The 27,845-nt window shown below is 45.1% G+C and overlaps 3 protein-coding genes across 4 annotated transcripts in view; 2 read left to right on the top strand and 1 right to left on the bottom strand.

Annotated features, from left to right (window-relative positions):
- The first annotated feature begins 2,021 nt into the window (after positions 1-2,021).
- Positions 2,022-17,755, top strand: LOC121853288 (organic cation transporter protein-like). Of its 2 annotated transcripts, none has more exons than XM_042347302.1 (13): positions 2,022-2,053; positions 6,326-6,413; positions 10,223-10,358; positions 10,621-10,732; positions 13,328-13,431; positions 14,090-14,244; positions 14,390-14,558; positions 14,705-14,852; positions 15,208-15,284; positions 15,701-15,960; positions 16,227-16,411; positions 16,918-17,069; positions 17,283-17,755. In XM_042347302.1, exons 2-13 carry the CDS (start codon positions 6,329-6,331, stop codon positions 17,365-17,367), a joined length of 1,668 nt encoding a protein of 555 aa, XP_042203236.1. In that variant the 5' UTR covers positions 2,022-2,053; positions 6,326-6,328; the 3' UTR covers positions 17,368-17,755. The 2 variants fall into 2 exon arrangements, with proteins under 2 accessions (XP_042203236.1, XP_042203246.1); XM_042347312.1 differs by having other exon boundaries at positions 2,036-2,058.
- A 1,355-nt stretch (positions 17,756-19,110) lies between these two features.
- LOC121854379 lies at positions 19,111-22,404 on the top strand. The gene is made up of 5 exons (XM_042349024.1): positions 19,111-19,170; positions 20,061-20,162; positions 20,692-20,823; positions 21,012-21,233; positions 21,430-22,404. Exons 2-5 carry the CDS (start codon positions 20,124-20,126, stop codon positions 21,844-21,846), a joined length of 810 nt encoding a protein of 269 aa, XP_042204958.1. The 5' UTR covers positions 19,111-19,170; positions 20,061-20,123; the 3' UTR covers positions 21,847-22,404.
- Positions 22,405-23,522: 1,118 nt separating this feature from the next.
- Positions 23,523-27,845, bottom strand: part of LOC121854374 (organic cation transporter protein-like) — a 10,607-nt gene continuing 6,284 nt past the window's right edge. Inside the window, exons 9-13 of the mRNA XM_042349010.1 lie at positions 27,704-27,792; positions 26,994-27,253; positions 26,521-26,705; positions 24,499-24,650; positions 23,523-23,995 (exon numbers count right to left, since the gene is read on the bottom strand). Of these exons, the coding sequence (XP_042204944.1) occupies positions 23,551-23,995; positions 24,499-24,650; positions 26,521-26,705; positions 26,994-27,253; positions 27,704-27,792 (1,131 nt within the window). The 3' untranslated portion in view covers positions 23,523-23,550. The remainder of the gene's footprint in view (positions 23,996-24,498; positions 24,651-26,520; positions 26,706-26,993; positions 27,254-27,703; positions 27,793-27,845) is intronic.

Genomic DNA, 27,845 nt, shown 5'->3' with positions numbered 1-27,845 from the left:
GAGTAGGTGGAGCTACACAGGGGCTATTCTGGCTATGCAGCACTGTAAAGAGCTGTGGAATGACTGAGAACTCTATATACTGTATATATACATGTAGACTACTTTGTGGGGGTGGGGGGGAGCATCTCCCAATGGCCTAGATTTTACCATAAATAAATAGAAATATGTAAACAGACCCACCACACATTTCTCCCAGGTGACATCTTTAAGAATTCAAGTTTGATTAAAATTCTTCTCCATTCACGCAGACGACACACACACACACACACACACACACACACACACACACACACACACACACACACACACACACACACACACACACACACACACACGCACACACACACACACACACACACACACACACACACACACACACACACACACACACACACACACACTCACGAATAGTGTACTAAATGATGATGATGTGAAGGAATATGACCGATAATTCATATATATATATATATATATATATATATATATATATATATATATATATATATATATATATATATATATATATATATATATATATATATATATATATATACATAATTTTTTTTACTTAAAAATTGTATACACGAATGTTTTGTAAGAATATACAGTACTCAATAACCATCTCACCTGTACATCAGAATTAAAGGAAAAATAATATATATATATATAAATATATATATATATATATATATATATATATATATATATATATATATATAATATATATATATATATATATCACAACCAAAACTTGAATATTCTAAGAATTAAAAAAATAGTACAAAGTATTATAGTAGTAATATACAAATTGTTTACAAAGGGAGCTGGTAAGTGGCGAAGATAATTAATTAAATATATCCTCAGCAAGTGTATACATATGTATGGACGAATATCTATCTACCTATCTATCTATCTGTAAAAAACACAACAACGAAATTTCAGTGGTGTAGAGTAGAGTAGTGTAGTGTAGTGTATGACTTTTTACGTTTAGCCATCCACATAATAAACTCATAAGGATATCTGACGGGTGACGGACTGACGGTGCAATATTAGCGTAACAAACCTAACTTCTGTTGAAATTTCCTTGGCAGGTGTAGCCTTTAGCTATCAGTAAGCGTGTCTGATCACACATTGCTCAGCACGTGTGTGGAACCCGATCAAGGAGTGACAATAATTATTTTGAAGACCGTAAATTCTACACAGATAAATTAGATGTCCCATTGGTTTTGAGAAACACTGGTTGTAGGTGTAGCGTAGTGTAGTGTTGTGCAGTGTGGTGTAGTGCAGTGTAGTGTAGTGTAGTGTAGTGTTTAGAATACATTATGGTGAAGTGTGTCTGTCCATTATGATTTTCTCGTTACACCATTACTTCAGGATGAGGTCCAGCAATTGCGTAATTTGTGTAGGTAACGGGAGCTGTGGGTGACGTGGGAGCTGCTGCCGTGTGGGGTGACATGGAGAGCTGTCGTGTGGGGGGTGACGTGGGGAGCTGTCGTGTGGGGGTGACGTGGGCAGCAGTCGTGTGGGGTGACGTGGGCAGCTGTCGTGGGGTGACATGGGAGCTGTCGTGGGGTGACGGGCAGCTGTCGTGGGGTGACGTGGACAGCTGTCGTGTGGGGGGACGTGGACAGCTGTCGTGTGGGGGTGACATGGGGAGCTGTCGTGGGGGTGTAAGGAGTGACGTCATTGACTTAATGGTGGGTTGGTCCTGTAAGCTTCAGTGAATCAAAGTACAGCCGATGCTGCTAAGATAACTTCAAGGTAGTTTTAAGACACGAGGCGGGTTCTGTATCCTCTCACCCACCTCACCCCTTGAATTTTCATTAATACTGGTACCTCTCCTCTGTGTGTGTGTGTGTGTGTGTGTGTGTGTGTGTGTGTGTGTGTGTGTGTGTGTGGCAGGAGGTTAGCTGACTGTTACCATGGAGGGCAAGTGAATTTGAGGAAGGAGGGAGGAGAGAAGGAGGGAGGCAAGGAAGGAGGAGGAGGAGGAGGTTGTGAGACACGGTGCATTGTGTGGGAGTGTCAGTATAAACCACGGTCTTCCTGTGAGGTGAGGTACAGTGTGTGTCTTGTTGCTAACCACTTACTACTACCACTATTACCAACTAATAAGTAACACCATTACCACTACTACTACCAATTATTACCACCACTAATAACACCATTACTACTTACTACCATTATTACCATCACTAGTAACACCATTACCACTACTACTACCATTATTACCACCACTAGTAACACCATTACCAATTACTACTACCATTATTACCAATTCAATTAGTAACACCATTACCACTACCACTCACCATTATTACCACCACTAGTAACAACTTACTACCACTACTACTCACCACTATTACCAACTACACTAGTAAATTAACTAATAACAATTACTACTACCACTATTACCAACTGTTAGCAACAACTACTACCACTCATTACTACCATTATTACCAACATTAGCAATCAACTAATACCAATTAATACCACCATTATTTACCAACACTAGTAACAACTATTACCACTACTACTACCAATTATTACCACCACTAGTAACACCATTACCACTACTACTAATTATTATTACCAATTAATTAGTAACACTATTACTAATTACTACTACCATTATTACCACAATTAGTAACACCATTACCACTACTACTACCACTATTACCAATTCACTACCAATTATTACTAATTACTACTACCATTATTATCAACTAACTAGTAACAATTACCACTTCACTACTACCATTATTACCACCCACTAGTAACACCTATTACCAATTACCACTACCATTATTACCAATTAATTAGTAACACCTATTACCACTACTACTACCATTATTACCACCAATTAGTAACAACTATCACCAATCTTCACTACTACCATTATTACCACCACCAGTAAATCAACTATTACCACTACTACACCATTATTACCACCACCAGGAACACTATTACCACTACTACTCACCATTATTACCACCAATTAGTAACACCATTACCACTTACTACTACCTTATATTACTCACCAATTAGTAACACCATTACCACTACTACTACCATTATTACCAACACTAGTAACACTATTACCACTACTACTACCATTATTACCACCACTATTAGTAACACCATTACTAATTACTACTACCATTATTACCACCACTAGTAACACCATTACCACTACTACTACCATTATTACCAACTAATTAGTAACACCATTACCACTACTACTACCATTATTACCAATTAACTAGTAACACCATTACCACTACTACTACCATTATTACCACCAATTAGTAACACCATTACCAATTACTACTACCATTATTACCACCAATTAGTAACAATTCATTACCACTTATATTATTCATGGCCTCCAGCCTCCCCAAAGCACACCTTCGCCACCATTTATTTACACACCATTACCACTACTACTACCACCACCACCACCAGTACAACCACCACCACCACCACCACCTACCAACAGTACCACCACCAGTACCACCACCCCAACCCCCACCACCACCACCACCAGTACCATCACGCCCACCACCACCACCACCAGTACCACCCACCACCAGTACCACCACCTAACCCCACCCACCACCACCACCAGTACCACCACCCCAACCCCACCACCACCACCACCACCACCTCACCCCCAACCCCACCACCACCACCACCACCAGTACCATCACGCCCACCACCACCACCAGTACCACCACCACCAGTACCACCATCCCCAACCCCACCACCACCACCACCACCATCACCACCAGTACAACCACCCACAACCCCACCACCACCAGTACCACCACGCCCACCACCACTATCACCACCACCACCAGTACCACCATCCCCAACCCCACCACCACCACCACCTCAGTACCACCACCACCACCACCACCACCACCACCACCACTACCACCACCACCAGTACCACCCCACCACCACTCTAACCCCACCACCACCACCACCACCACCACCACCACCACCACCAGTACCACCACCACCACCCCAACCCCACCACCACCAGCAAGTACCACCACGCCCACCACCACCACCACCAGTACCACCACCACCAGTACCACCACCCCCAACCCCACCACCACCACCACCAGTACCACACCCCCAACCCCACCACACCACCACCACCACCACCACCAACCCCACCACCACCAACACCACCAGTACCACCACCACCACCGCCACCACCACTACCACCACCACCAGCAGTACCACCATCCCCAACCCCACCACCACCACCACTCACCATCACCACCAGTATAACCACCCACAACCCCACCACCACCAGTACCACCACGCCCACCACCACTATCACCACCAGTACCACCATCCCCAACCCCACACCACCACCACCAGTACCACCACCACCACCCACCACCACCACCACCACCACCACCACCACCACCACCAGTATCACCACCACCACCCCCAACCCACCACCACCACCACCACCACCCACCACCACCAAACCAGCCCCACCACCACCACCAGTCCACCACGCCCACCACCACCACCACTACCACCACCACCAGTGCCACCACCCCCAACCCACCACCACCACCACCACCACCCCCAGCCCACCACCACCACCACCCACCACCACCAGTGCCACCACCACCAACCCACCACCACCACCACCACCACCACGAGCACCACCACCACCACCCCCAGCCCACCACCACCACCTGCCACCACCACCACCACCACCCACCCCAGCCACCACCACCACCCACCACCACCACCACCACCACCACCACCCCAGCCCACCACCACCACCACCACCACCACCACCTGCCCACCACGTCCACCACCACCACCACCACCACCACCACCACCACCACCAGTGCCACCACCACCACCCAACCCCACCACCACCACCACCACCACCACCACCACCACCAGTGCCACCACCACCCCCCAGCCCCACCACCCACCACCACCACCACTGCCACCACCACACCCCACACCCCACCACCACCACCACCAGTGCCACCACCACCACCACCCCACCCACCACCACCACCACCAGTGCCACCCCACCCACCACCACCAGTCCACCACCCCACCACCACCACCAGCCACCACCACCCCACCACCACCCACCACCACCACCACCACCAGTGCCACCACCACCACTAGCCCACCACCACCACCACTACCCACCCCCACCACCACCACCACCAGTTCCACCACCACCACCCACCACCCACCACCACCACCAGTACCACCACCACCAGCCCACCACCACCACCAGTCCACCACCCACACCCCCACCCCACCACCACCACCACCACCACCACCACCACCATCCACCACCACCACTCCACCACCATCCACCACCACCACCACCACCACTACCACCCACCATGCCACCACCTCCCCACCACCACCACCCACCACCACCCCCAACCCCACCACCACCACCACCACCACCACCACCAGTGCCACCACCACCACCCTCAGCCCACCACCACCACCACCACCACCACCACCACACCACCAGCACCACCACCACCCCAACCCACACCCACCACCACCACCACCACCACCCCAGCCCACCACCACCACCACCACCACCACCACCACCACCTACCCACCACCACCACCACCACCACCACCACCACACCACCACCCCAGCCCCACCACCACCAGTCCACCACCAGCCACCACCACCACCACCACCACCAGTGCCACCACCACCACCTCCAGCCCCACCACCACCCACCACCACCACCACCACCACCACCAGTGCCACCACCTGCCCCCAGCCCCACCACCACCACCACCACCACTGCCCCACCACCCCCACCCCCACCACCACCACCACCAGTGCCACCACCACCAGTGCCACCACCACCACCCAACCCCACCACCAGTACCACCCCACCCCCACCCACCCCCACCACCACCACCGCCACCACCACCCCACCACCACCACCACCACCACCAGTACCACCACCCCAGCTCCACCACCACCACCACACCCCACCACCCACCACCACCACCAGTGCCACCACCACCACCCCAGCCCCACCCCCACCACCACCACCACCAGTGCCACCACCACCACCCCAGCCCACCACCACCACCAGTACCACCACCCACCACCACCACCGCCACCACCACCACCACCGCCACCAGTGGGGTTAGATGATGTGGGAGGCGACAGAATATCATCAACAATTCCCTTTGTTTATTGTCCGTCTGTGTCTCTGTCTCTTACTAACACACACCATGATCCCCCCCTCTCTCTCTCTCTCACAAAGTCTCTCTCTCTCTCTTTCAGGTGATGGCGACTGGACAATTGGACGATGTGTTGCGGCAGCTGGGCACCGGGCCATGGAACTTACTTCACTTCCTCGTTGTGGCCTATGGTAAGAGACGTGGACAATAACAAAAACAACGAGACAAAGCACTACTCAGCAGGGTTCGGCAACGTGTGCCAAAGTTGGCAGGCGTAAGGGCTGACCATGGCACGCTAAGTGATTTTAAAAACATATTAGAAAATCGACAAATAATAGAGCCATTTCAAAGGAACAAACTGTGACGTGAGTTCGAGCACGAACTCACTCGTTCAGTACCCTTCCTCTCAGCTGTAGCAGGGTCCCGTCAGACACAGTGCTGCCATTTTACTTTTACTTTTACTTTTATCCTGTTCACCACTGATCGGCTCGTTAGCCGCTTGGGCGATCGGTCACGTCTGTTACGCACTGTTGGCAAGTACTGGGCATGCACCGGCTCCTGAATGTACCTGAACCTGCTGCAGTGTTGGTCAAGTCTTGTCTTGAAAGAACTCACACTCGGTGCCGTCACAACACTTTTTGGTAGATTGTTCCAAGAGTTCACAACTCTCACTCCGAAAAAGTTTGCCCTCACAGTTTTCTGGATTTGCGGCTTCTTCAATCTTGAGCTGTGACCCCTTGTGGGGGACCGTCCGCCAGCTCCAAGTAAGGACACTCCACTGAGTAGTGCCCCTTGAGATGCTTATACGTACACCTCTATTAGGTCACCCCTTGCCCGTCTGTAGTATAAGCTAGGCAAGTTCAGGCGCTCCAATCTCTCAGGGTAGCTGAGGTGCCGAAGTGCAGGCACCAGTCTGGTGGCCCTCCTTTGAACATTTTCAACCAACTGACAGTCCCTAGCATATCTCGGGGACCAGATGGGGAAGCTACACAAAATAGGTAGCTCGCCTTGTGTTCTTTTTCTCGGATATTTTCTATATCTAAGAAATTGGAGTATAACTATGTTTTATTATTTGTAATATGTATCTACATCACTTTTATTGAAATTACACAATCATCTTTCTACTAGTATTCAATCTACCTGATTTTTTTGCGGGAGTTTCTATTTCTAGGTGGTAACACTGGTTACTCAGATCGCCCGGCAACTTCAGTGTACTTTCAGCCGCGGTGACAGAAGCTACTCATTATTAAATAGCCACAATGGCAGCTACCAAGAAAGCCAAATTAGACGTTCGATCGTTTCAACCCTCTAGACAAAAGACTTTGGATTTATTCTAAACCTAAAGAATGGTCGAGCTGTGTGTGCTCTGTGTTGCGAGAATGTTCTTTGCCGGACATCAAGTGTAAAGAGACATTATGAAACGAAGCATGAGAAGACATTTAAAGACAATGCAGACAAGGCTAAAGCAATTAAGAAGGCAGCATCCTGCTATGAAAAATAAAGCAGCGTTAGGAAGAATCTGAATGCAAACAAAGATCATGCAACTGAGATCAGCTACAAAGATTCTCTGTGTATTGCGAAACATGGAAACCATTTATTGATGGGGATTATATAAAGGAGGCATTTTTCAACAGCTCTCAAGTTTTATTTAGTGATTTACCAAATAAACACACAGTCATCTCAAGTATAAAAGGCATGTATGTTGTAGCCAGGACTGTAGAGAGGCGCATATCAGACATGGCTACAAATATAAGAGAACAGCAAACTGTTGCATTAACAAATGCAACTGTGTTCAGTATTGCTGTTGATGAGTGTTGATATAAATGACATACCACGTGTGGCTATTGTCGCCAGGTACAGTGACGCGAAGGTACACGAGGAGCTGTGCTGCCTAAGGCTTATGCATGGTACTACCAAGGGAAATGACATTGTTAAAACGTTTATTGATCATTTTGAGGAGAGAGGGGTTAAGGGTAAACAAATATTTGCAGTTACAACGGATGCCGCTGGAAAACACGGGATTGCCAAGCTAATTGACGATAAAATCGGGCGACCCCATTCTGAAGTTACACTGCATTATTCATCAAGAAAATTTGTGCGCCAGAATTTCAAACTCTGATCTTAATAAAGTAATGGCCACTGTGACAAAATTTTGTAATTTTTTGGTTGTACGATCTGCTCTTATACACAGACAATTCCAGTCTTTTGTTGATGAGATGAGTAGTGCATATGGAGACATACCCTTTATTCCAGTGTTAGGTGGTTAAGTTGAGGGAAGGTTTTAGAACGGTTCGTGGAATGCTTTGATGAAATCAAGATCTTTCTGAAAGAAAGGGGCCAAAAGTACCCCGAACTGGAAGATGACCAATGGGTAGTGAAACTTATGTTTCTCTCAGACATCACCAAACACCTCAGTGACCTTAATCCTCTCCTGCAGGGTGCAGGACAAACAGTTGTGGATCTGTATGGCACTTGGAAGGCTTTTGTTGCAAAGCTGGCAGCTTACTTGGTGGATATTGAAACTACAACTTTCCGTTACTTCAAGCACCTGAAGGGGTGGTCAGCATATCATCCTGTGAACGTTACAGAGATTGCAGTGTACATGCAAGAACTGAAGTCAGTTTTCTGTCAGATTTAAAGATTTCCAGCACATTGGCCCAATGTTTTTCCTTTTAGTTAAACCTGAAAACTTTGAGGAGAGTGACTTGGACTTAATCCTTATTTGAGTGGATGGAAATTGGGGACCTGGAGATGCAGCTGATCGATTTTAAGTCGTCTTCATTATGGGTAGTAAAGTTCACGGAACTACGTAAATCACTTGAAACGACTGTGAGCGATCATGAGGCCTCCATCCTAAGCTGCTGGGCATCCCTACAAGAGAAATTTGATTGCATGTAGAAGGTTGCCTTCGCACTGTTTTCACCCTGTAGGATATTCGTGGTATAATGTTGTCTAGCACTCAGGATGGATGGAAACTCTAAGGTGGTTTTCTTGTATAATATAAGTTATATGATAGACAGTCTGGTGCTGGAGGTGCCGTGTGGTGAGGAGCTGCTCGGTAGAGACGTTCAGTGAGTAGCGTGTTGAAGGAGGTAGATGTGCAGGAGCTTCGTTAGAGAAGATGTTGCCTGTTGCTGGCCTCCTGGTTGAATGAAAGCTGGACAGCGTGGAGCTTGCTGGAGGAGGTGTTGCGTGTTCAGGAAGAATGGCCAGAATGAGAAAGTTGGTTGGTGAGGAAGCTCAGAGAAGGACAGCTGGTGGGTCGCCATGCTCGCTGGCGGGAGCGAGGACCGCCAGGCAGGCGGAGGAGAGGCGAGGGCCGCCAGGCAGCGGCGGAGGAGGAGGTGTTGCGTGTTGTAGAAGAGAGGCTAGAATGAATCTCAATGGAGAGACAGAGCTTATATACCCAGCAGCCGTGAGTCCTCTATGAGTCATGTTGGGAAAACCCGAGAAAGTCGCCGGTCTTTGGTTCGTTGCTAGGTTACGGTAACATCTGCTGTCGCTGCTCGCTTGCCGCTAGTTTCGTTGCTAGGGAAGATGGTAGCAGCTGGTGGTGCGGCTACGCAGTTGTAGGGGAGAAGTCCACTACAACCCTTTGGATCGACATATCTATGTTAGCAGATATTTTCACACAAGGAGAATATCCTCAATCCTCATCGCAGCCGACTTGCAATTGATCATTCCGAGGGGTGTGTGCATCTTAAGGTGTCCCGATATACTCCCGACAGAGCAACGCTGAGCAAGGTGAAGCAGGGACAGGGATCACACCACAATGATGAGAGCACATTATAGTATTTGATTATATATCTTACCATTCATATGTAATTGTGTGTTTTTCAAATATGTATGAAAGCATAATTTATCAATATACACATGCCAATAATTTGTATATTGAAAATTATAGTTGGCAAGCAGAGCAGTAGAAATGTTAAAAACAGGCACAGTGTGTTCAAAAGATTGCCGAGCCTGCACTGTAAGGGGAACACTCACTTATTTTCAGGCGTGTCACTACCATCGCCCCACACCCTGGCTGGGGCCTTCCTAGCTCCCAAGGTGAACTATACCTGCACTTCCTATGGTGATGATGACTTCGACGCCTCAAACAACACCTACCACACCACCACACTCATCACCAAGTAAGTTTCACGTTATATTCGTCATCCCAAAATCTTTATCGCCAAGTTTTTTAATTAGTATTTATTTATATTTTTCATTTATGATGTTTTTGTTACGGATGTTACTGACTGATTACGTTTTACGCTTTTTTTTTACTTTATCTTCCTTTTGCTATATCTCTCTCTCTCTCTTTATCTTACTGTAGAACACGACTCTATCTCTCTCTCTATCTATCTATCTCCCAACACGACTCTCTCTAACTTAATGTCCTTGTGTGTCCAGAGACGAGTGTAGTGTGGTGCAACAGTTGGAGCCGTCTGGGCTGGTGGAGGAGCACTTCTGTACACAGTGGCTCTTTGATACTTCCACCTTCACTACCACCGTGACAGCGGAGGTGAGACAAAAACACACATACACACACTACTACTACTACTACTACTTTGCTGTCACTCGGAATCGAGTATGCCGATCATCCAGCTATGAGACAATGATATGAGTTAATAGGGATGTCACCTTCGTTGGTGAGCTCTGAGGTGATTAAAGAAGCCGATACGGGACCGGCAAGGTCTTCCACAAATGTTGCACGTGTGGAGGGCTACATCTAATACGGGAGGGGCGGCGGCAGCGTCTTTCCGGCGCTGGCGCTTGTCTGCCTCGGTATGCAGTCGGGCTAACTCGAAAGTATTGACACCTTTTCGTGTGGTGCTCCTCCAATCGTCTCCCAGGTAAAGGGGTCGATTTGGCACTTTTGCAGGTTTGTCTTTAGACTATCCTCATACCTTTTCAGCTGCCCGCCAGCATTACGTTTACTATTCGTAAGGTGACTGTAAAGTAGTTGCTTTGGCAGTCTACTGTCGTCCATGCAGATAACATGGCCAGTCCAGCGTAGTTGTTCATGGATAATGGTAGCCTCGATGCTTCTACAGTTGATGGAATGTAGACTACGTTGGTGAAAGTTTTCAAGTTCCTTGAGGTGCCTCCTGTATGTGACCCCTGTCTCGCTGCCATATAGCAGGGTGGGGAGGACCACTGCTCGATATACGTGTAACTTTTTAGATAATTTCAGCTCCCTACAGCTGAAGACACTGGTACGAAGTCTACCAAAGGCTTGAGATGCACATCTGATCCAATGTTGAATCTCTTCATCGATGTCCGCGGTAGTAGACAGGTGAGGGCCGAGATACTGTACTGAAAGTGAATAACATTAGAGAGGGTAGTACCGTTAAGGTGGGTGGGTGGTGGAGGTGTGGCTGAAGGATGCCTTCGTCTTTAATTAGGGAGTTACCGTCAGATGAGCGGACGGGGGTTGCTCCATGAGTGATTGGCCCAGAATATGTTTTAGTGGACTTGAAAAATTCGCACATCTTGTGTTGATCTGCAGGTTTTTGTGTCTCACGTGCTTTATTTTTAAGCCAGTCATTCTTTAGATTGCGAAGTTCGTGCTGGGCCGCCCCTTTCTTCTTGAGGAAGGTATCGGCTTTGGTTCGAGAATGAGGGTTGTGCTGCCAGTCAGTTAAAGCAGCACGTTTATCATCGACGAGTACATTGATTTCCTGGTCATTTATTTTTTGTCATGAGAGTGTCGAGAATACCCCATTCGGCACTGGGATTTGGTTTGTTTGTTGTTGGTTTTTTATCAGCCTATGTTCGAGCTGCTCTTTGGAAGCATGTGCTACTGCTGGATCCTCCAGATGCTTAGTGTTGAAACCTCTTCTGGAGGTTTGTTACCTTCGCCGTTTTGGGGCGACGTGAAGTGAGCTCTTGGTTCTGACGAGCCGATGATCAGTGTCACAGTGGTCTGAGCCACGCATGGCTCGGGTGATGAGGTCATCTCGGTCGTTCTATTTTTCTGACAATGATGTAGTCAATGAGATGCCAGTGTCTGGATCGTGGGTGTTGCCACGAACCCTTGAACTTGTCAGCCTGCCTAAACAAGCTATTGGTGATAGTGAGGTTGTGTGCAGCACACTGGCTGAGGAGGAGTAGGTCGTTGGGTTCCCATGTTGGTCACCTCTTCCGCCTATACCGCCGTAGGGTCTTGTTGGAGCTCTGTAAGCATGTCTGCCTGATGCTGGGCTCTACCGCAGATTTTTCGTTCGGGGTTTACTTCCGTAGCCTTATTATACCTTCCAAGGTTAATCTGCAAGGCAGCTGGGAAATGGTTGGTAGGCGCCAGGACGTGTCCACAGGCCAGTGGGTCTATGTGCTATCCCTCTGGGGTCCACTGCTGGTCTAGCCTGGGCCCAAGAGGCCCCCAGTTACCGTGTCTTGCCACGAGGAAGCACAGCAGGAGTGTTGATGGTGAAGAGGCTGTGAGTGTGTACTGGCAGAGGAGGGCTTATGCAAGTTGCTTCCCCGTTCACCCGAGGTGCTAGCCAGCGGCGGTGGGTGAAAGCAGTGTTTGCACCTTAACACTAATATATGTTGCTACACTAGACGCATTACACAACCCTGTGCACACACACACACACACACACACTTACACTTGGACACACAGGAAAACAGACAAACAGATAGACCCACACAGACAGACGAACACACAGAAAGACAGAATCACAGATAGACGAACCACAAATAGACAGACAGACACGGAAAGACAGACAAACAGACACATTAACTCACCTACTGTTTAAACACCTCTGTAAACTAATACCTCTAGTAATAAGTTAATATTTCAACACCTGGACTACAACTGTACACTATTTAAGAGATGTAAAAGTGTTACCTGAGTGCAGTCCACCCTCGTGTGTACAGTACTCATTAATTAATATTTTACACCTGTCCAATTTATGATAAAGTACTCTTACACATCTGTCCAATTAATGGTTATCATGCCACACCTGTCCAATTAATGATAATCAATTACTCTTACACACCTGTCCAATTAATGATTATCAATTACTCTTACACACCTGTCTAATTAATGATTATCAATTACTCTTACACACCTGTCTAATTAATGATTATCAATTACTCTTACACACCTGTCTTCTCGCTGGTGTGTGAGTGGGAGTACTTAAGAGCCACTTATCAGAGCATTTACATGTTGGGAGTGTTTGTTGGAGCGCCACTTAACGGCTTACTGGCTGACAGGTAAGTGTCTTAAGTGGTAGTTAAGTAGTGTTAAATGGTGAAGTTTGGTAGTGTTAAGTGGTAAAGTTAGGTGGTAGAGATATTTGAGTGTTAAGTGGTAATGTAAAGTGGTAGTGATAAGTGGTAGTGATAAGTGGTAGTGTTAAGTGGTAGTGATAAGTGGTAGTGATAAGTGGTAGTGATAAGTGGTAGTGTTAAGTGGTAGTGATAAGTGGTAGTGATAAGTGAGTGATAAGTGGTAGTGTTAAGTGGTAGTGATAAGTGGTAGTGATAAGTGAGTGATAAGTGGTAGTGTTAAGTGGTAGTGTTAAGTGGTAGTGATAAGTGGTAGTGTTAAGTGGTAGTGATAAGTGGTAGTGATAAGTGAGTGATAAGTGGTAGTGTAAGTGGTAGTGATAAGTGAGTGATAAGTGGTAGTGATAAGTGAGTTAAGTGGTAGTGATAAGTGAGTTAAGTGGTAGTGATAAGTGAGTGTTAAGTGGTAGTGTTAAGTGGTAGTGATAAGTGATAGTGATAAGTGAGTTAAGTGTTAGTGATAAGTGAGTTAAGTGGTAGTGATAAGTGAGTGTTAAGTGGTAGTTTTAAATCAATTACCACCACACTAACTACCACCACCACACTAAACACCACCACCAGTAACCACCACAATTCTTCACAGGTACGGACGCAAGAGAACACTCGGGATAGCGTACGTGATCTATACTATACTGTCCGTGGTCTCCTCATGGCTACCGGGCTTCACCCTCCTCCTATTGTCCAGGTTCATACTAGGCACGACACACGCCACCATACTGAAAACTGGGTTCATTCTGGGTAAGTTGCGTGGATATATTCAGTATACTTGTGTGATCTGGGTCGCTGGTGTGTGTGTGTGTATTTACTTATCTACCTATTTACTTTTGTTCTATTTATCTACTTATAAATCTATTTACTTATATAACTATCTATCCTGCCACAGCGATGGAGATGTCGTCCCCGAACGTCAGATCAGTATTGGGTATCACAGTGTACTTACCCTGGGCACTGGGCACGATGGCTTGGGGGGGCGCGGCTTACCTGCTGAGAGAGTGGCGGTGGTTGCAACTGGCAGTGTCCTTACCATGGTTCCTTCTGCTGCCTGCTGTCTGGTCTGTTATTATTATTATTATTATTATTATTATTATTATTATTATTATTATTATTATTATTATTATTATTATTATCCCATTACTATTATTATTATTATTATTCTCTGCATCATGATTATGTACGTAAACAAAACGACACTTTGTAGGTTTATGGACGAGTCTCCGCGGTGGCTGAGTGTACGGGGCCGCTACCAAGAGGCGCTGGCAGTGTTGAAGAGAGCTGCTAGATGGAACAAAGCGGCGCTCCCTCCTGACCCCAGACTACTCCTTATTCTACAGGATAACCAACACGAGGTAAGCCAATCCTCCCTCACCTAATCTGACTTGAGCTGAATATATCTAGCTTTGGCCTAACCTGGCATAAGCTAAAGTAATCTAACTATAGCCTAATCCAAACCTAGCCTTAACATAACATGACCTAACCTAATTTAGTTTTAGCTTACCTTGAGCTAACCTTAGCCTAATTTGACCTGCCCTTGACCTAACTAAGCTTGACCTAATGTAACTTAACCTTACATAACCGAATTAAACTTTATGAAGCAAAGCACTGAGAGAGAGAGAGAGAGAGAGAGAGAGAGAGAGAGAGAGTGAGAGAGAGAGAGATTATATCATTTACTATACCATACCTCACCTGACCTTGTCCTCACAGGTCATCAGGGGGGTCAAGGACAACCAGGAAGGGTCATCACTCAAGCGCAAGCTTTCCAACGTTTTCATACTCTTCAGGTGAGTCTTAAACCCTCTTCTCTCACTGCAGGACGTCCCTCTCCCCTAAGACGCCCCTCTCACTGCAGGACGCCCCTCTCACCTAAGACGCCCTATCACTGCAGGACGTCCCTCTCCCCTAAGACGCCCCTCTCACTACAGCACATCCCTCTCACTTCATCATATCCCTCTCACTACAGCACATCCCTCTCACTTCATCACATCCCTCTCACTACAGCACATCCCTCTCACTACAGCACATCCCTCTCACTTCAGCACATCCCTCTCACTTCATCACATCCCTCTCACTACAGCACATCCCTCTCACTACAACACACCCCTCACTACAGCACATTCCTCTCACTACAGCACATCCCTCTCATTACAGCACATCCCTCTCACTACATCATATCCCTCTCACTCTGCCCCTCCCCCAGGACCCCAAGACTAAGGGTCATCAGCATGGTGACCTTCGTGGACTACCTGGTGGTGGGGATGGTCTACTTCGGGTTGTCACTGAGCGGAGACCACTACACCAGCGACGTCTTCACCTACATGGTCCTCACAGGGGTCATGGAGCTGCCCGCCTACACCCTCATGGCCCCGGTAGTGGCTCGCTGTGGTCGTCGGCTGCCCTTAGCGACCGGTTACCTGTTGAGTGCTGTAGTGCTGTTGGCTTTGACCGTCTTGCCCTCTGGTGAGTGTGACCAAACCTAACCAAACCAAACCATTACTAACCTAACCTAACATAACCTAACCATACCTAAATGAAACCATTCCCAACCTAATCATACCTAACCTAAGCCAAACCAAACCATTACTAACCTAACCATACTTAACCTAACCTAACATAACCTAACCATACCTAACCTAATCCACCTAACCTAACCTAACCAAATCAAACTTAACAACCAAACTAAACTAACCTAAACCAAACCTAACCTAACCTAACCTACTCTGCAGGTGGCGGGTGGGTGGTGATGAGTCTGGCTATGGCTGGGAAGGTAACGATTAGTGTGGCGTTTCAAGTTCTGAACCTCCAGGCCTCCGAGCTGTTCCCGACGGAGGTGAGGACCCGAGGGGCGAGCACTGCCTTCATGATGTCTCGCGTCGGCTCCATGGCCTCCCCCTTCATCACCGAGTACCTGGTGAGTCACTGGGAGTCATTAACTGTGTTCCTGAGTGCCTGATGAGTTACTGTGAGTCATTAACTGTGTTCCTGAGTACCTGATGAGTCACTGTGAGTCATTAACTGTGTTCCTGAGTACCTGATGGGTCACTGTGAGTCATTAACTGTGCTGCTGAGTCACTGTGAGTCATTAACTGTGTTCCTGAGTACCTACTGAGTCACTGTGAGTCATTAACTGTGTTCCTGAGTACCTACTGAGTCACTGTGAGTCATTAACTGTAGTCCTGAGTCCGTGATGAGTCACTGTCAGTCATAAACTGTGTTCCTGAGTACCCACTGAGTCACTGTGAGTCATTAACTGTGCTGCTGAGTCACTGTCAGTCATAAACTGTGTTCCTGAGTACCCACTGAGTCACTGAGTCATCGTTAACCTTTAACTGTAGTCCTGAGTCCCTAACTTTTTGTTTATAGAACTCATAACCTGCATAGAATGTTGCCAGCACCAGTAAACACAACACCTCTCAGGGCTCTGTGTACCCGTGGGCACCATCGGTGATGTTCGGGGTATCGTCAGTGGTGGCGGGTGTGGCAACACTGGCGCTGCCGGAGACCCTCGACGCCGTGCTGCCAGACACGATCGCTCAACTGGAGAACAGACGCGACGATGATGAATACAGGTGAGAGAGAGAGAGAGAGAGAGAGAGAGAGAGAGAGAGAGAAATTTTCACATTAATGTAAATGAGCAGCATCTATCGTTATGTGAACATTATTAATTATTCATGATCCTCCAGTACAATAAGTTTTCCATTAGTTTTGGCTGCCAGACGTATTCAACTCAACTACCATCAGTAATGTTTATAATGGTAATGTGTTTTTCTTCTTCGTTTCAGAGGTTTCTTAAGGCTTCCAACCAAAGCTTCAAAACAACCACCCCAAGAGCTCCAGTACCTCCACCACCACACTACCAAACACTGACTACCACAACCGACACACCAGTATTCTTTGATCTAAAACAGCCATAACTACAATCTCGTTTACCACAACTGCGACCACCATAACCAAGACTACCACGACAACCACAACTGCAACCATGACTACCACAACCACGGCCACCACAACTGCAATAACTTCATCCACAACCACAACCACGACTTTTACAACTACAACCAGTTACAACCCCTACGACCACAACGGTAACCCAAATTGTAAAAACCACACCATGACTTGACATGGTGTGGTAAGGCCTGGAACAGTGTGGATATCTCATGGTGTGGTAAGGTCTGGTCTGAATCTGCGGTGATGTCTTAAACCGCTGTTAAAGTGTAACTATAAACCACGCGTTTTAATAAATAAAAAAAATGGACATAGAGCTTTTTTATATCCATTTTATGAACTTCTTGGGTAAATTGTATTGTCATTTGAAGAGGGAGAGAGAGAGAGAGAGAGAGAGAGAGAGAGAGAGAGAGAGATTCACGCAATGTTCATACTTGTAGCTGGCAGATGTCCGCACGTTCAGAAAATTGTGAGGGCAAACTTTTTTGGAGTGAGAGTTGTGAGCTATTGTAATAAACCTGTCAGTGTTGTGGCGGCCCCGAGTGTGAGCTCATTCGGGACATGACTTGACCACAACTGGAGCGGTTTCAGATACATTCAGGAGCCATTGCATGCCTAGTACTTGCCAAGTGTTTAACAGAGACGTGACCTTGTGGCTAACGAGCCGATCAGTGGTGGAGAGAATAAAGTAAACTTAATTGACTTTTTATGATTAACCCGATTTATATATTCTGTACTTGACTTATCTTTCAATTAATTATCTTTATAATTTATTACCTAACTGTGTGTGCGTTAGGGGCGTCGTTAGGTACTGGCACGCTCCTCATGTTTTCTGCTGGGCCCCAACCAAATGAAGATACAAGAAGTGAGACATTAGGCGTCAGCCTTGTATCCGTGAGGTTTACATCTGTATATGTGAAGGGTTATAATCGTGTTATGGTGGTCAGGCCATGCTAGATCACCAGCCACCTTAATCTTTCTACCAAAATTTTTATATATGCAGGCAACATTTGGAAACTAGTGCAGAAAAGAACCCAACTGGGGCCAAAATGGCAGAGTTGAACTGGAGGGCCCGGCCACTATCATTTTGGTATATAGCTAGTGGCGCCCTGGTGTGTGTGTGTTAACTATAACATGTATACAAATTCAATTTAATTACAAATAAAGTTATGTGATATTACTTATTCACACCGCTGTATTATCAGCTGCATCTGTAACAATTACGAGTTAATGACCAACTGCTTCACTGGGTAAGGAAGTCTCTCTCTGCCCCACTAAATCTTTTCCACGGATGATTTACATTAGAAAATTCATTAAAATAAATCTTTCTATCGGATGAAATACAGTTAATGAAGACCCACCTTGAGATTTGTGTACAACTTCAGGTGGCTGGCTATTGGCTGAAGGAAAACAATCTCGTCTTCTCATTAGCTGGTATTGAGGGGAATATATTTCTAAATATTGGACGTAAACACAGCTGATGAGACGCCTTCTGTGACGCCTCTACCTGCAATACTTTTATCTATCTGAATAAATGTCTAAATTTGTCAATATACGATTGGTAATTGGGTATAGATTATATAATATGATATATGCAAGTTCTTGTGTGTACAGATATGTGTATGTAGTGTATAAGTGTATCATGTGGCGTGAGAAAGAGTATATAAGGTGTGGTGGCTGGACACCTTCCCACACTACCACAGTACCACGTCATCGTCCAGGGAGGTGAGTGTTTCATCATCCACAAATTAAGAAAAAAAAACCCACTTTATCCTGACCCAAGGCAAATCAGGACAAAGCCGGATGTTAGTTATCGTTTCAATACGGCGTAAACATTGCATTGTGTCTTGAATTATATACCTTGATTTATGTGTTGATCAGGCGTCTTGCAGTTGTCAAACCAATAGTTAACTGTGCACTTATAATATTGATTTTATTTAGCTGTAGTGTAGTGATAGATGTAGTTATAGGTTAGCTGGTTGGAGAAATTGGGTTGTGTCTAGTGAAGCTTGTCTATCGTGGGCTCGTGGCTCTTTCATTCGAAGCGACGCCACACGCCATCATAAAAAATATAAGGCGGTAGAAATGCGTGTCTTTAATGTGTACACGCAAAATTTAATGTGACTAAACATCCATTATCATATTGTCACACATGTGAAAAATCATAAAATCATAACTAACCTATGGTAACGATTCCTGTAATATATATTTAGTGACGATAGTGAAAATGCACCAAAAGCTTAGACACTTCAGCTTAATTCACTTGGTGATTAAATACCTTAATCGAACCTAACCTAACCTAATGTAACTAACCTAACCTAGCGCAAACCTAACCCAACCTAATGTAACCAAACTTAAACTAGCCTTAACCTAACCGAACTTAATGTACCCAAACTTAAACTAGCCTAAGTCCAGTTTAACTTAATCTAATGTAAACATACCTAACCTAGCATATCTTAACCTAACCTAGCCCCATCAAGTAGCATTAGGATGGTTAATCCTCAGGTGAAATAAGCTGGGGGACTACTCTCCAGGTGATCCATCAAGTCTACAATAACAGACTGAGTTTAGTGACATCTGTGATAAATATATTGTCATGCTTATCATCCTCACAGACAGGCCAGTGTAGAGAGAGCACCGGAATAAAATCGTCAGTAGCCACCTGAAAGTTGCCAGAGATGATGACTTGGTCTCGTCAACTTCTAACACTGCTCACCGTAGGTCTAACTCAACTGTTTTCACCAACTCGCGACACTCTGTTATGTTTGTTATGGTCTCTATCTTACTTTACATCCTATTATGTTATTCCCTCTAGTGTTCTTGGGATATGGAGTAGTTGCTTTAAGGAGTTATATAACGTGTTCTTCATATCAATGACTATCTAATTGTGTTTCCTTTGTTTCAGAAGCTAACGTTTTGTTTGTTGCACCTTCTTCCAATATCGTTACTTTATTTTGTCCTCTTCATTCACTTAAGTCGGTTTTATACCTGCGAGAGGATAGGATTTTGATGCATATTATGATGGTCGGGTGGTTACAGCGCCCCGATCGATCTCGGGGCGCTCCCAGCCTAACAGCTGTAAATGTGCAGCTACGGGAAGTGGAGTGGTTAGAGTGCTTTGTCGACCACGCTGCCTCCTTGCGTACCGAAGCCTTAGTAGGCTGTGGTTGTGTGTGAAAGTCATGGTAAATGTAGACGAGAGAGAGATAGGGAGATAACATCATAATAATCTGGATATCGTCCTAGGTTGTGGTAGGACATCTGGTGGACGGTGAGTTCATATGCTCCGGGGATGGGTTTCAGTGTTCCAGCTGCAATACTTTGGCCTACTGCTCCAACGACAAGATGCATATGGAATTCAGTTGTCCCCCAGACCAGGTGAGTGACTGTATCCTATGTATGTGTGTATGTATGTATGTATGTATGTATGTATGTATGTATGTATGAATGTATGTATTACAATAGCGATTGATACTAAATACCTTTCTTTCCATTTCCCGCCACGGTATTAATGTGTTATCTGGTGCTCCAACACGACTGCCTGATGCTCCAACACGGCGGTACAGTGGTGCAGCAGCCCAGGAGGTTGTTTTACTCTTGAAAATGAACAACTGAAGGAGTGTAAGTGCACGAGTTCCCGGGGCTTTATGGCGGACCCCTTCAATACTCAGAAATACATCATGTGTGTGGGTGAAGGCTCCCAGACGAACTTGACTTGTCCTGAAGGCAAGGCGTTCAACGTAAAGACTTCGTGTTGTGAGAAACAACCACCTCTTGAGTGTAATAGGGTGAGTGGAGGTGTGTGTGTCTGTAAATAATGGTCGGGATGTTGAGGTACTGAGAGAGACAAGAAGTTGTCTTACACATTATTAACCTGAAAGACCATATTTGTCACAAAATATTAAGTACAATTTATGAGTAATTCAATTATTGTCATTATTATTATCATTATGTTAGCTAATAGTGGGGTCAATGTTCCTCCAGACTGGATTCTTCCCCGTGTTGCCCTCCTGCACCAGCCACTACAGCTGTATTCCTGACGGCTCGGGGGGATACACAGCAGCTGGCCTTACTAAGTGTACTGAGACAGATTTCGTGTTTGACACCGCTTCACTGGAATGCGTTAACAAGACGACGATCCAGGTTAGTCCAGAGCCCACGTGTCCGTCTGGGGATCTGGTTGCAGCTCTGGACAGTTTAGAGTGCAACGCCTTCCATCTGTGTCAAGAGGGAACCGTTATCAGTGGCCCCATCTGCTGCCCCGTTGAAGGTCAGGTGTTCAATGTGGACTCCATGATATGTGAGGAGAACACTGAACAAGTGGAGTGTCCCTCCATCAACCCGTGTGATGATCAAGAGTACACTTACAAGTGTAACAGGACACAGATGCTTTCTGAGTGAGTGTCTTTTCGATCTACACTTATCCATAGGTCCAAGTACTGTACACTACACTACACTTCAGTACACCACACTACACACTGAAGGAAACGTAGATATTCTGTTCAAAAATATACCCAGACGTAATCACACACACACACACACACACACACACACACACACACACACACACACACACACACACACACACACGCGCGCGCGCGCGCAGGAGACAAACTGATTTTTTTGTAATTCCCAAAGATTTAAATAAAATTTGTGAACTTCATATTTAATAAAGAGTTTTGTGAGTTATTAATGACTCATTGTTAGGTGGAGGAAGAAATATTTCAAAGATAAATAAAAATCTAACTTATTTAGTTATGATTGGTTCCTTTCTCAGGTGATTCATTTAACTCTGTGAAAAATATTATAGCATATAGATCTAATAATTAAGTTGTGTTTTAAGTTATGTTGGATGTATTTAAATTATCTGGCTAGAGAAAACATTCTGTTTGTACTCAAATTTTAAAGATGATATTGATCAAGAAAATTAATAGTTTGGTCATAAAATGAATAAATAGATACATAAATAAATAAATAAAGTAATTATTACGTTTTTCTTCTCCAATAAATATTCTTTTAATGTGGAGGGAAAAAAAAGTGTACTGACAAAGACACTGTGTACGACAGCACTAAACAGATGTGTGTTGCCAAGACAGACATCCAGCTTCCAGACACACCTAAATGTCCAGGTGATGTTTCTGCCGTCATGGATCCCGTAATGTGTAATGCCTTCCACGTGTGTTCCTCTACTACAATCCTAGCCGGCCCTATCTGTTGTCCTAACGAGAACTTGGTGTTCAACTCTGCCACTAACATATGTGAAGAGAACACGGGCCAGGTCCAGTGTCCCTCTATCAACCCGTGTGATGATAAACAGTATACTTACTCTTGTGGTCAACCTTCAACCCCGAGATCAAAGAGTTTTAGATACACTGAATATTAACAGTGTATGATGATGAGATGCCCACAGTGTAAACTTATCTCACAACTATTATTATGTTTTGATAATATGGAGAGAAGTTTGGGGTGAGTATAAACTTTCACTCATACTCAGCTACACCTTCCCTCAGTGAACACACCTGTGAGGCATATACTCATCTCATGTCCTCCAGTATACTCACAGCATCAGTATAAAATAAAACTACACTGTTGTTGTAGATATTTTATTGTTATTGAATTACTTTATAAAGACCACACAAATACATCAACTTCTCCTGTCAACATATCACAGATTAATATGGTAACTTTTCCTTATACCTGGACACATAAAGCGACTAATTCTTACGTTGGATCACCTGAAGATTAACCCCCCAACCCTAGTTCATTTCTCCTCAGGATGAACAACCCTTACCTAACCTAACTCCCCCAGGTAGCATTAGGGTGTTTAAGCATCAGGTGAAACAAGCTGGGTTGGCTTATCATCGTGTGATCACTTACGTTCCACAGCTGACAGATTACCATTAAGTTTACAGCAAGTTTATGGCGTAATTAAGTACTTTCTTTTATCTTCAGTTAAGGAGAAAAAAAAAACATTAGGAAATTTTTAGAATCCCATTTGAGAAATATGTAACCATAAGCCCCTACACCCTCCCACACCCCCACACTCTCCCACACCCCCACACCCTCCCACACCCCCCACCTTCCCACATCCCCACACCCTCTACATCACTGGGGGGATGTGTGTTTTGAGTGGTAACAGTGTGCAAGAGGGTAGGTTATGTGTTGTTGGGGTGTAGTAAGGCTGGGTGTGTGTTGATGGGGTGTAGTAAGGCTGGGTGTGTGTTGATGGGGTGTAGTAAGGCTGGGAGTGTGTTGATGGGATGTAGTAAGGCTGGGAGTGTGTTGATGGGGTGTAGTAAGGCTGGGAGTGTGTTGATGGGGTGTAGTAAGGCTGGGAGTGTGTTGATGGGGTGTAGTAAGGCTGGGAGTGTGTTGATGGGATGTAGTAAGGCTGGGAGTGTGTTGATGGGATGCAGATGGATAATATGAGTGTTTGCGTGGTGTAGGTGGATAATTTGGGTGTAGGTGACTTAAGTGTAGATGCTGTGTACTGGAGGCGTCTCGTGACACACATTTGCCTGCGTCTCTAGTCAACAACCGCAACAAGTTTCTGTAGGAAGAACACAATAAACACATCCTTATTAAGATAGTTTACCTGTGATAGTTAACTATTCTACCTGTTCGTAATTATTAGTATAGTAATCTTTTAAACTATTCTAGTAGCTAATTTCTAAGACAAAACAAGTAAGCTATCGTATGGAATAAGATATTTTAATTTTGGGTATGGTGGTCTTGTTGATGATGGGTGAGTGTTAGTGTCGGATGATAGTGTTAGTGTTAGTGTTGGATGATAGTGTTAGTGTTAGAGTTGGATGATAGTGTTGGATGATAGTGTTAATGTTAGTGTTGGATGATAGTGTTGGATGATAGTGTTGGATGATAGTGTTAGTGTTAGTGTTGGATGAGTGTTGGATGATTGTGTTAGTGTAGGATGATAGTGTTGCCTTATTCCTGGAGTCCAGTACAGTGTTTAGTATGTTATTACTCGTAAACACTGTCATATGTACTCCACTCAACACTGTCTACCGTAATCTTATATAGTGACACACTCACCTGCTGCTCTCCGGTAGTACTTTGTCCTCCAGGTGAGCGATGGTGTCTGGGAGAGCGGTTCCGAGGGTCTCCGGCAGCGCCAGTGTTGCCACACCCGCCACCACTGACGCCACCCCGAACACTACCGATGGTGCCCACGGGTACACAGAGCCCTAAGAGGTGTTGTGGTTACTGATGTTTGCAACACTGTTCACTGCTGAAAACGTTGTGTACACTATTGCTTCCAATACTGTGTACACTGATGCCAACATTGTATACACTGCTGGCACCATCTTATACAGGTTATTGTTGATGAGAAACTTAACTGGAGAAACCACATACAAGCCATCCACAATAAAGTCAATAAACAGTGCGGTATCATGTATCACACTCGACAGTCACTCACTCTCACAGCAATGAAAGAAATCTATTATGATCTTGTTTACCAGCACCTGATACACTGCCGCACACTATGGGGGGCCTCTGGCTCTTCAAAAACACAATCCCTGGTTACTGCATAAAAGAGAGTTGTGCAGACAGTGACCTACTTGAAAAAACTGATCACGCAAACGAACAATTTGCTAAATTGAAAATGTTAAAATTCGAGGATATTAATACCTACTGCTGTGCCCTATTTGTTTACAAATAAGTCAATCACTTGCTTGACAATAATTATTTCCAGTTCCGGAATAATCAGAGATACAACTTAAGACACCCAGAGCTACTAAGACCACCCCCTTGGCTCCTCTCAGTCCCAGACCTCCATAAAATGTCACGGTGTGAAGGTGTGGAACAACTTACCCCCACCCACCCGAGCAAAGACTACGCTCCCTTCCTTTGAAATTATCATCTCTTAAAAAATATCTATTGTTTAAGTATTAATAATTTTTTTAATACCTACTTTATATACCTGATTGTATTGTACCACTAATTCCGTTTTACCAAAAATTGTCATGTAGATAGATAGAAATTACCATTGCAATAAATATATTTGCCAACTAGACAATCCTGACAGCTCTGTCGTCTTGTTTCACCTTAATACAACCCATGTTGTACTGCTTGCCTCCCTTATCATATGTACGTTTTTCAATTCCACTGTAAATTATGTATATACTTATAATATAAATGTAAAAAAAATGAAATAATTAAATAAATTAAATGAATTAATGTCGAAGTATTAACCGTGGTAACATTATGAGACATTCTTATTACCACCATGCTATTGTACTATTCCAGATGATACTAAATGTTACATAATACTTCCATGAGATAAATGTACAGTATAGTATATCAGGCGCCTCCAAGAGAGCTCAGGCTCTCAACTGGCTTAGCCATGTTAATATCAGGATTTTTAATCGACTCTATCTGCTCTTGTGGCTAAATAAACTGTTTCAATATCAATATAAATAAACAAAAGGTTAGTGACTTACTCAGGACTACAGTTAAAGGCCAACAATAACTCAGAGACTCACAGTGAACTCACCAGGTACTCAGGAACAATGACTCCCAGTGACTCAGCAGATAATCAAGAACACAGTTAATGACTCTCAGTGACTCAGCAGGTACTCAGGAACAGTTAATGACTCCCAGTGACTCAGCAGATACTCAAGAACACAGTTAATGACTCTCAGTGACTCAGCAGGTACTCAGGAACAGTTAATGACTCCCAGTGACTCAGCAGATACTCAAGAACACAGTTAATGACTCTCAGTGACTCAGCAGGTACTCAGGAACAGTTAATGACTCCCAGTGACTCAGCAGATACTCAAGAACACAGTTAATGACACTCAGTGACTCAGCAGGTACTCAGGAGCAAAGTTAATGTCTCTCAGTGACTCAGCAGATACTCAAGAACACAGTTAATGACTCACAGTGACTCATCAGGTACTTAGAAACACAGTTAATGACTTACAGTGACTCATCAGGTACTCAGGAACACAGTTAATGACTCACAGTAACTCATTGGGTACTCAGGAACAGTTAATGACTCACAGTAACTCATCAGGTACTCAGGAACACAGTTAATGACTCCCAGTGACTCACCAGGTACTCGGTGATGAAGGGGGAGGCCATGGAGCCGACGCGAGACATCATGAAGGCAGTGCTCGCCCCTCGGGTCCTCACCTCCGTCGGGAACAGCTCGGAGGAATATAACGCTAAGATCTGAAAGGCCGAGGTGATGGTCGTCTTTCCTGCCATTGCGAGTGTGACCATGACCCAGCCACACCCTGTAACACACCATTATTATCACTACCAACTAGCCACACCTTGTAACACACCATTATTATCACTACCAACTAGTAACACACCATTATTATCACTACCAACTAACCACACCTTGTAACACACCATTATTATCACTACCAACTAGTAACACACCATTATTATCACTACCAACTAGCCACACCTGTAACACACCATTATTATCACTACCAACTAGCCACACCCTGTAACACACCACCACCACCATCATCATCATCATCATCATCATCATCATCATCATCATCATCACTCACCTGCAGGTATAAAAGGTAGGCATAACAAGACGAAGGCGCTGATGAAGAAGAAAATAATGGTTGGTGCTCTCCTCCCATAGTGGATGACCACAGGGATCATTAATGTATAGGCAGGGACCTCTACTAGACCCATGAGGACCATATATACGAAGGGGTCCTCACTGAGATGGTTCCCACTGAGAGAGAGACCATAGTAGACCATCCCGACCACTAGATAGTTCACGAACATTCCCAGTGTGATGATTCGTAGTCGAGGTGTTCTGAGTGAAGGATAGTTGTGGTTAGGTTAGGTTAGGTTAGGTTTGGTTAGGTTAGGTTTGGTTAGGTTTGGTTAGGTTAGGTTAGGTTAGGTTAGGTTAGGTTTGGTTAGGTTAGGTTAGGTTAGGTTAGGTTGTGGTGAGGGAGAGTTGTGTTTGGATGGTGTTTGAGTGAGTTAGAGGTTTGGTTAGGTTAGGTTGTGGTGAGGGAGAGTTGTGTTTGGATGGTGTTTGAGTGAGTTAGAGGTTAGGTTAGGTTAGGTTGTGGTGAGGGAGAGTTGTGTTTGAATGGTGTTTGAGTGAGTTAGAGGTTTGGTTAGATTAAATTCTAGTAAGATTTGGTTAGGTTAGGATAGCTTAATTTAGATTAGAATTAGCGTAGGTTTGGTTAAGTTCTGGTAAGGATAGGTTAGGTTAGGTTAGGTTAAGTTAGGTCCGCCTGTCTGTGCTCACCTCACTAAGATAAAGGCGCTCCGGCAGTACCCACGCAGCACTGACTCACCGACACAAGCTTCGCCTCTACCCGGGGATGACGTCCTTACCTGTGTGACCAGACGTGTTTATACTGTATACACCACGTGGACCAGCCTACACA

This window comes from Homarus americanus, unplaced genomic scaffold (genome assembly GCF_018991925.1).
Source record: "Homarus americanus isolate GMGI-L3 unplaced genomic scaffold, GMGI_Hamer_2.0 scaffold50564, whole genome shotgun sequence".
In the NCBI taxonomy this organism is placed as follows: Eukaryota; Metazoa; Arthropoda; class Malacostraca; order Decapoda; family Nephropidae; genus Homarus; species Homarus americanus.
Note: the sequence above shows the minus strand (reverse complement) of the source record. Positions and strands in the feature narration are given on the sequence as shown.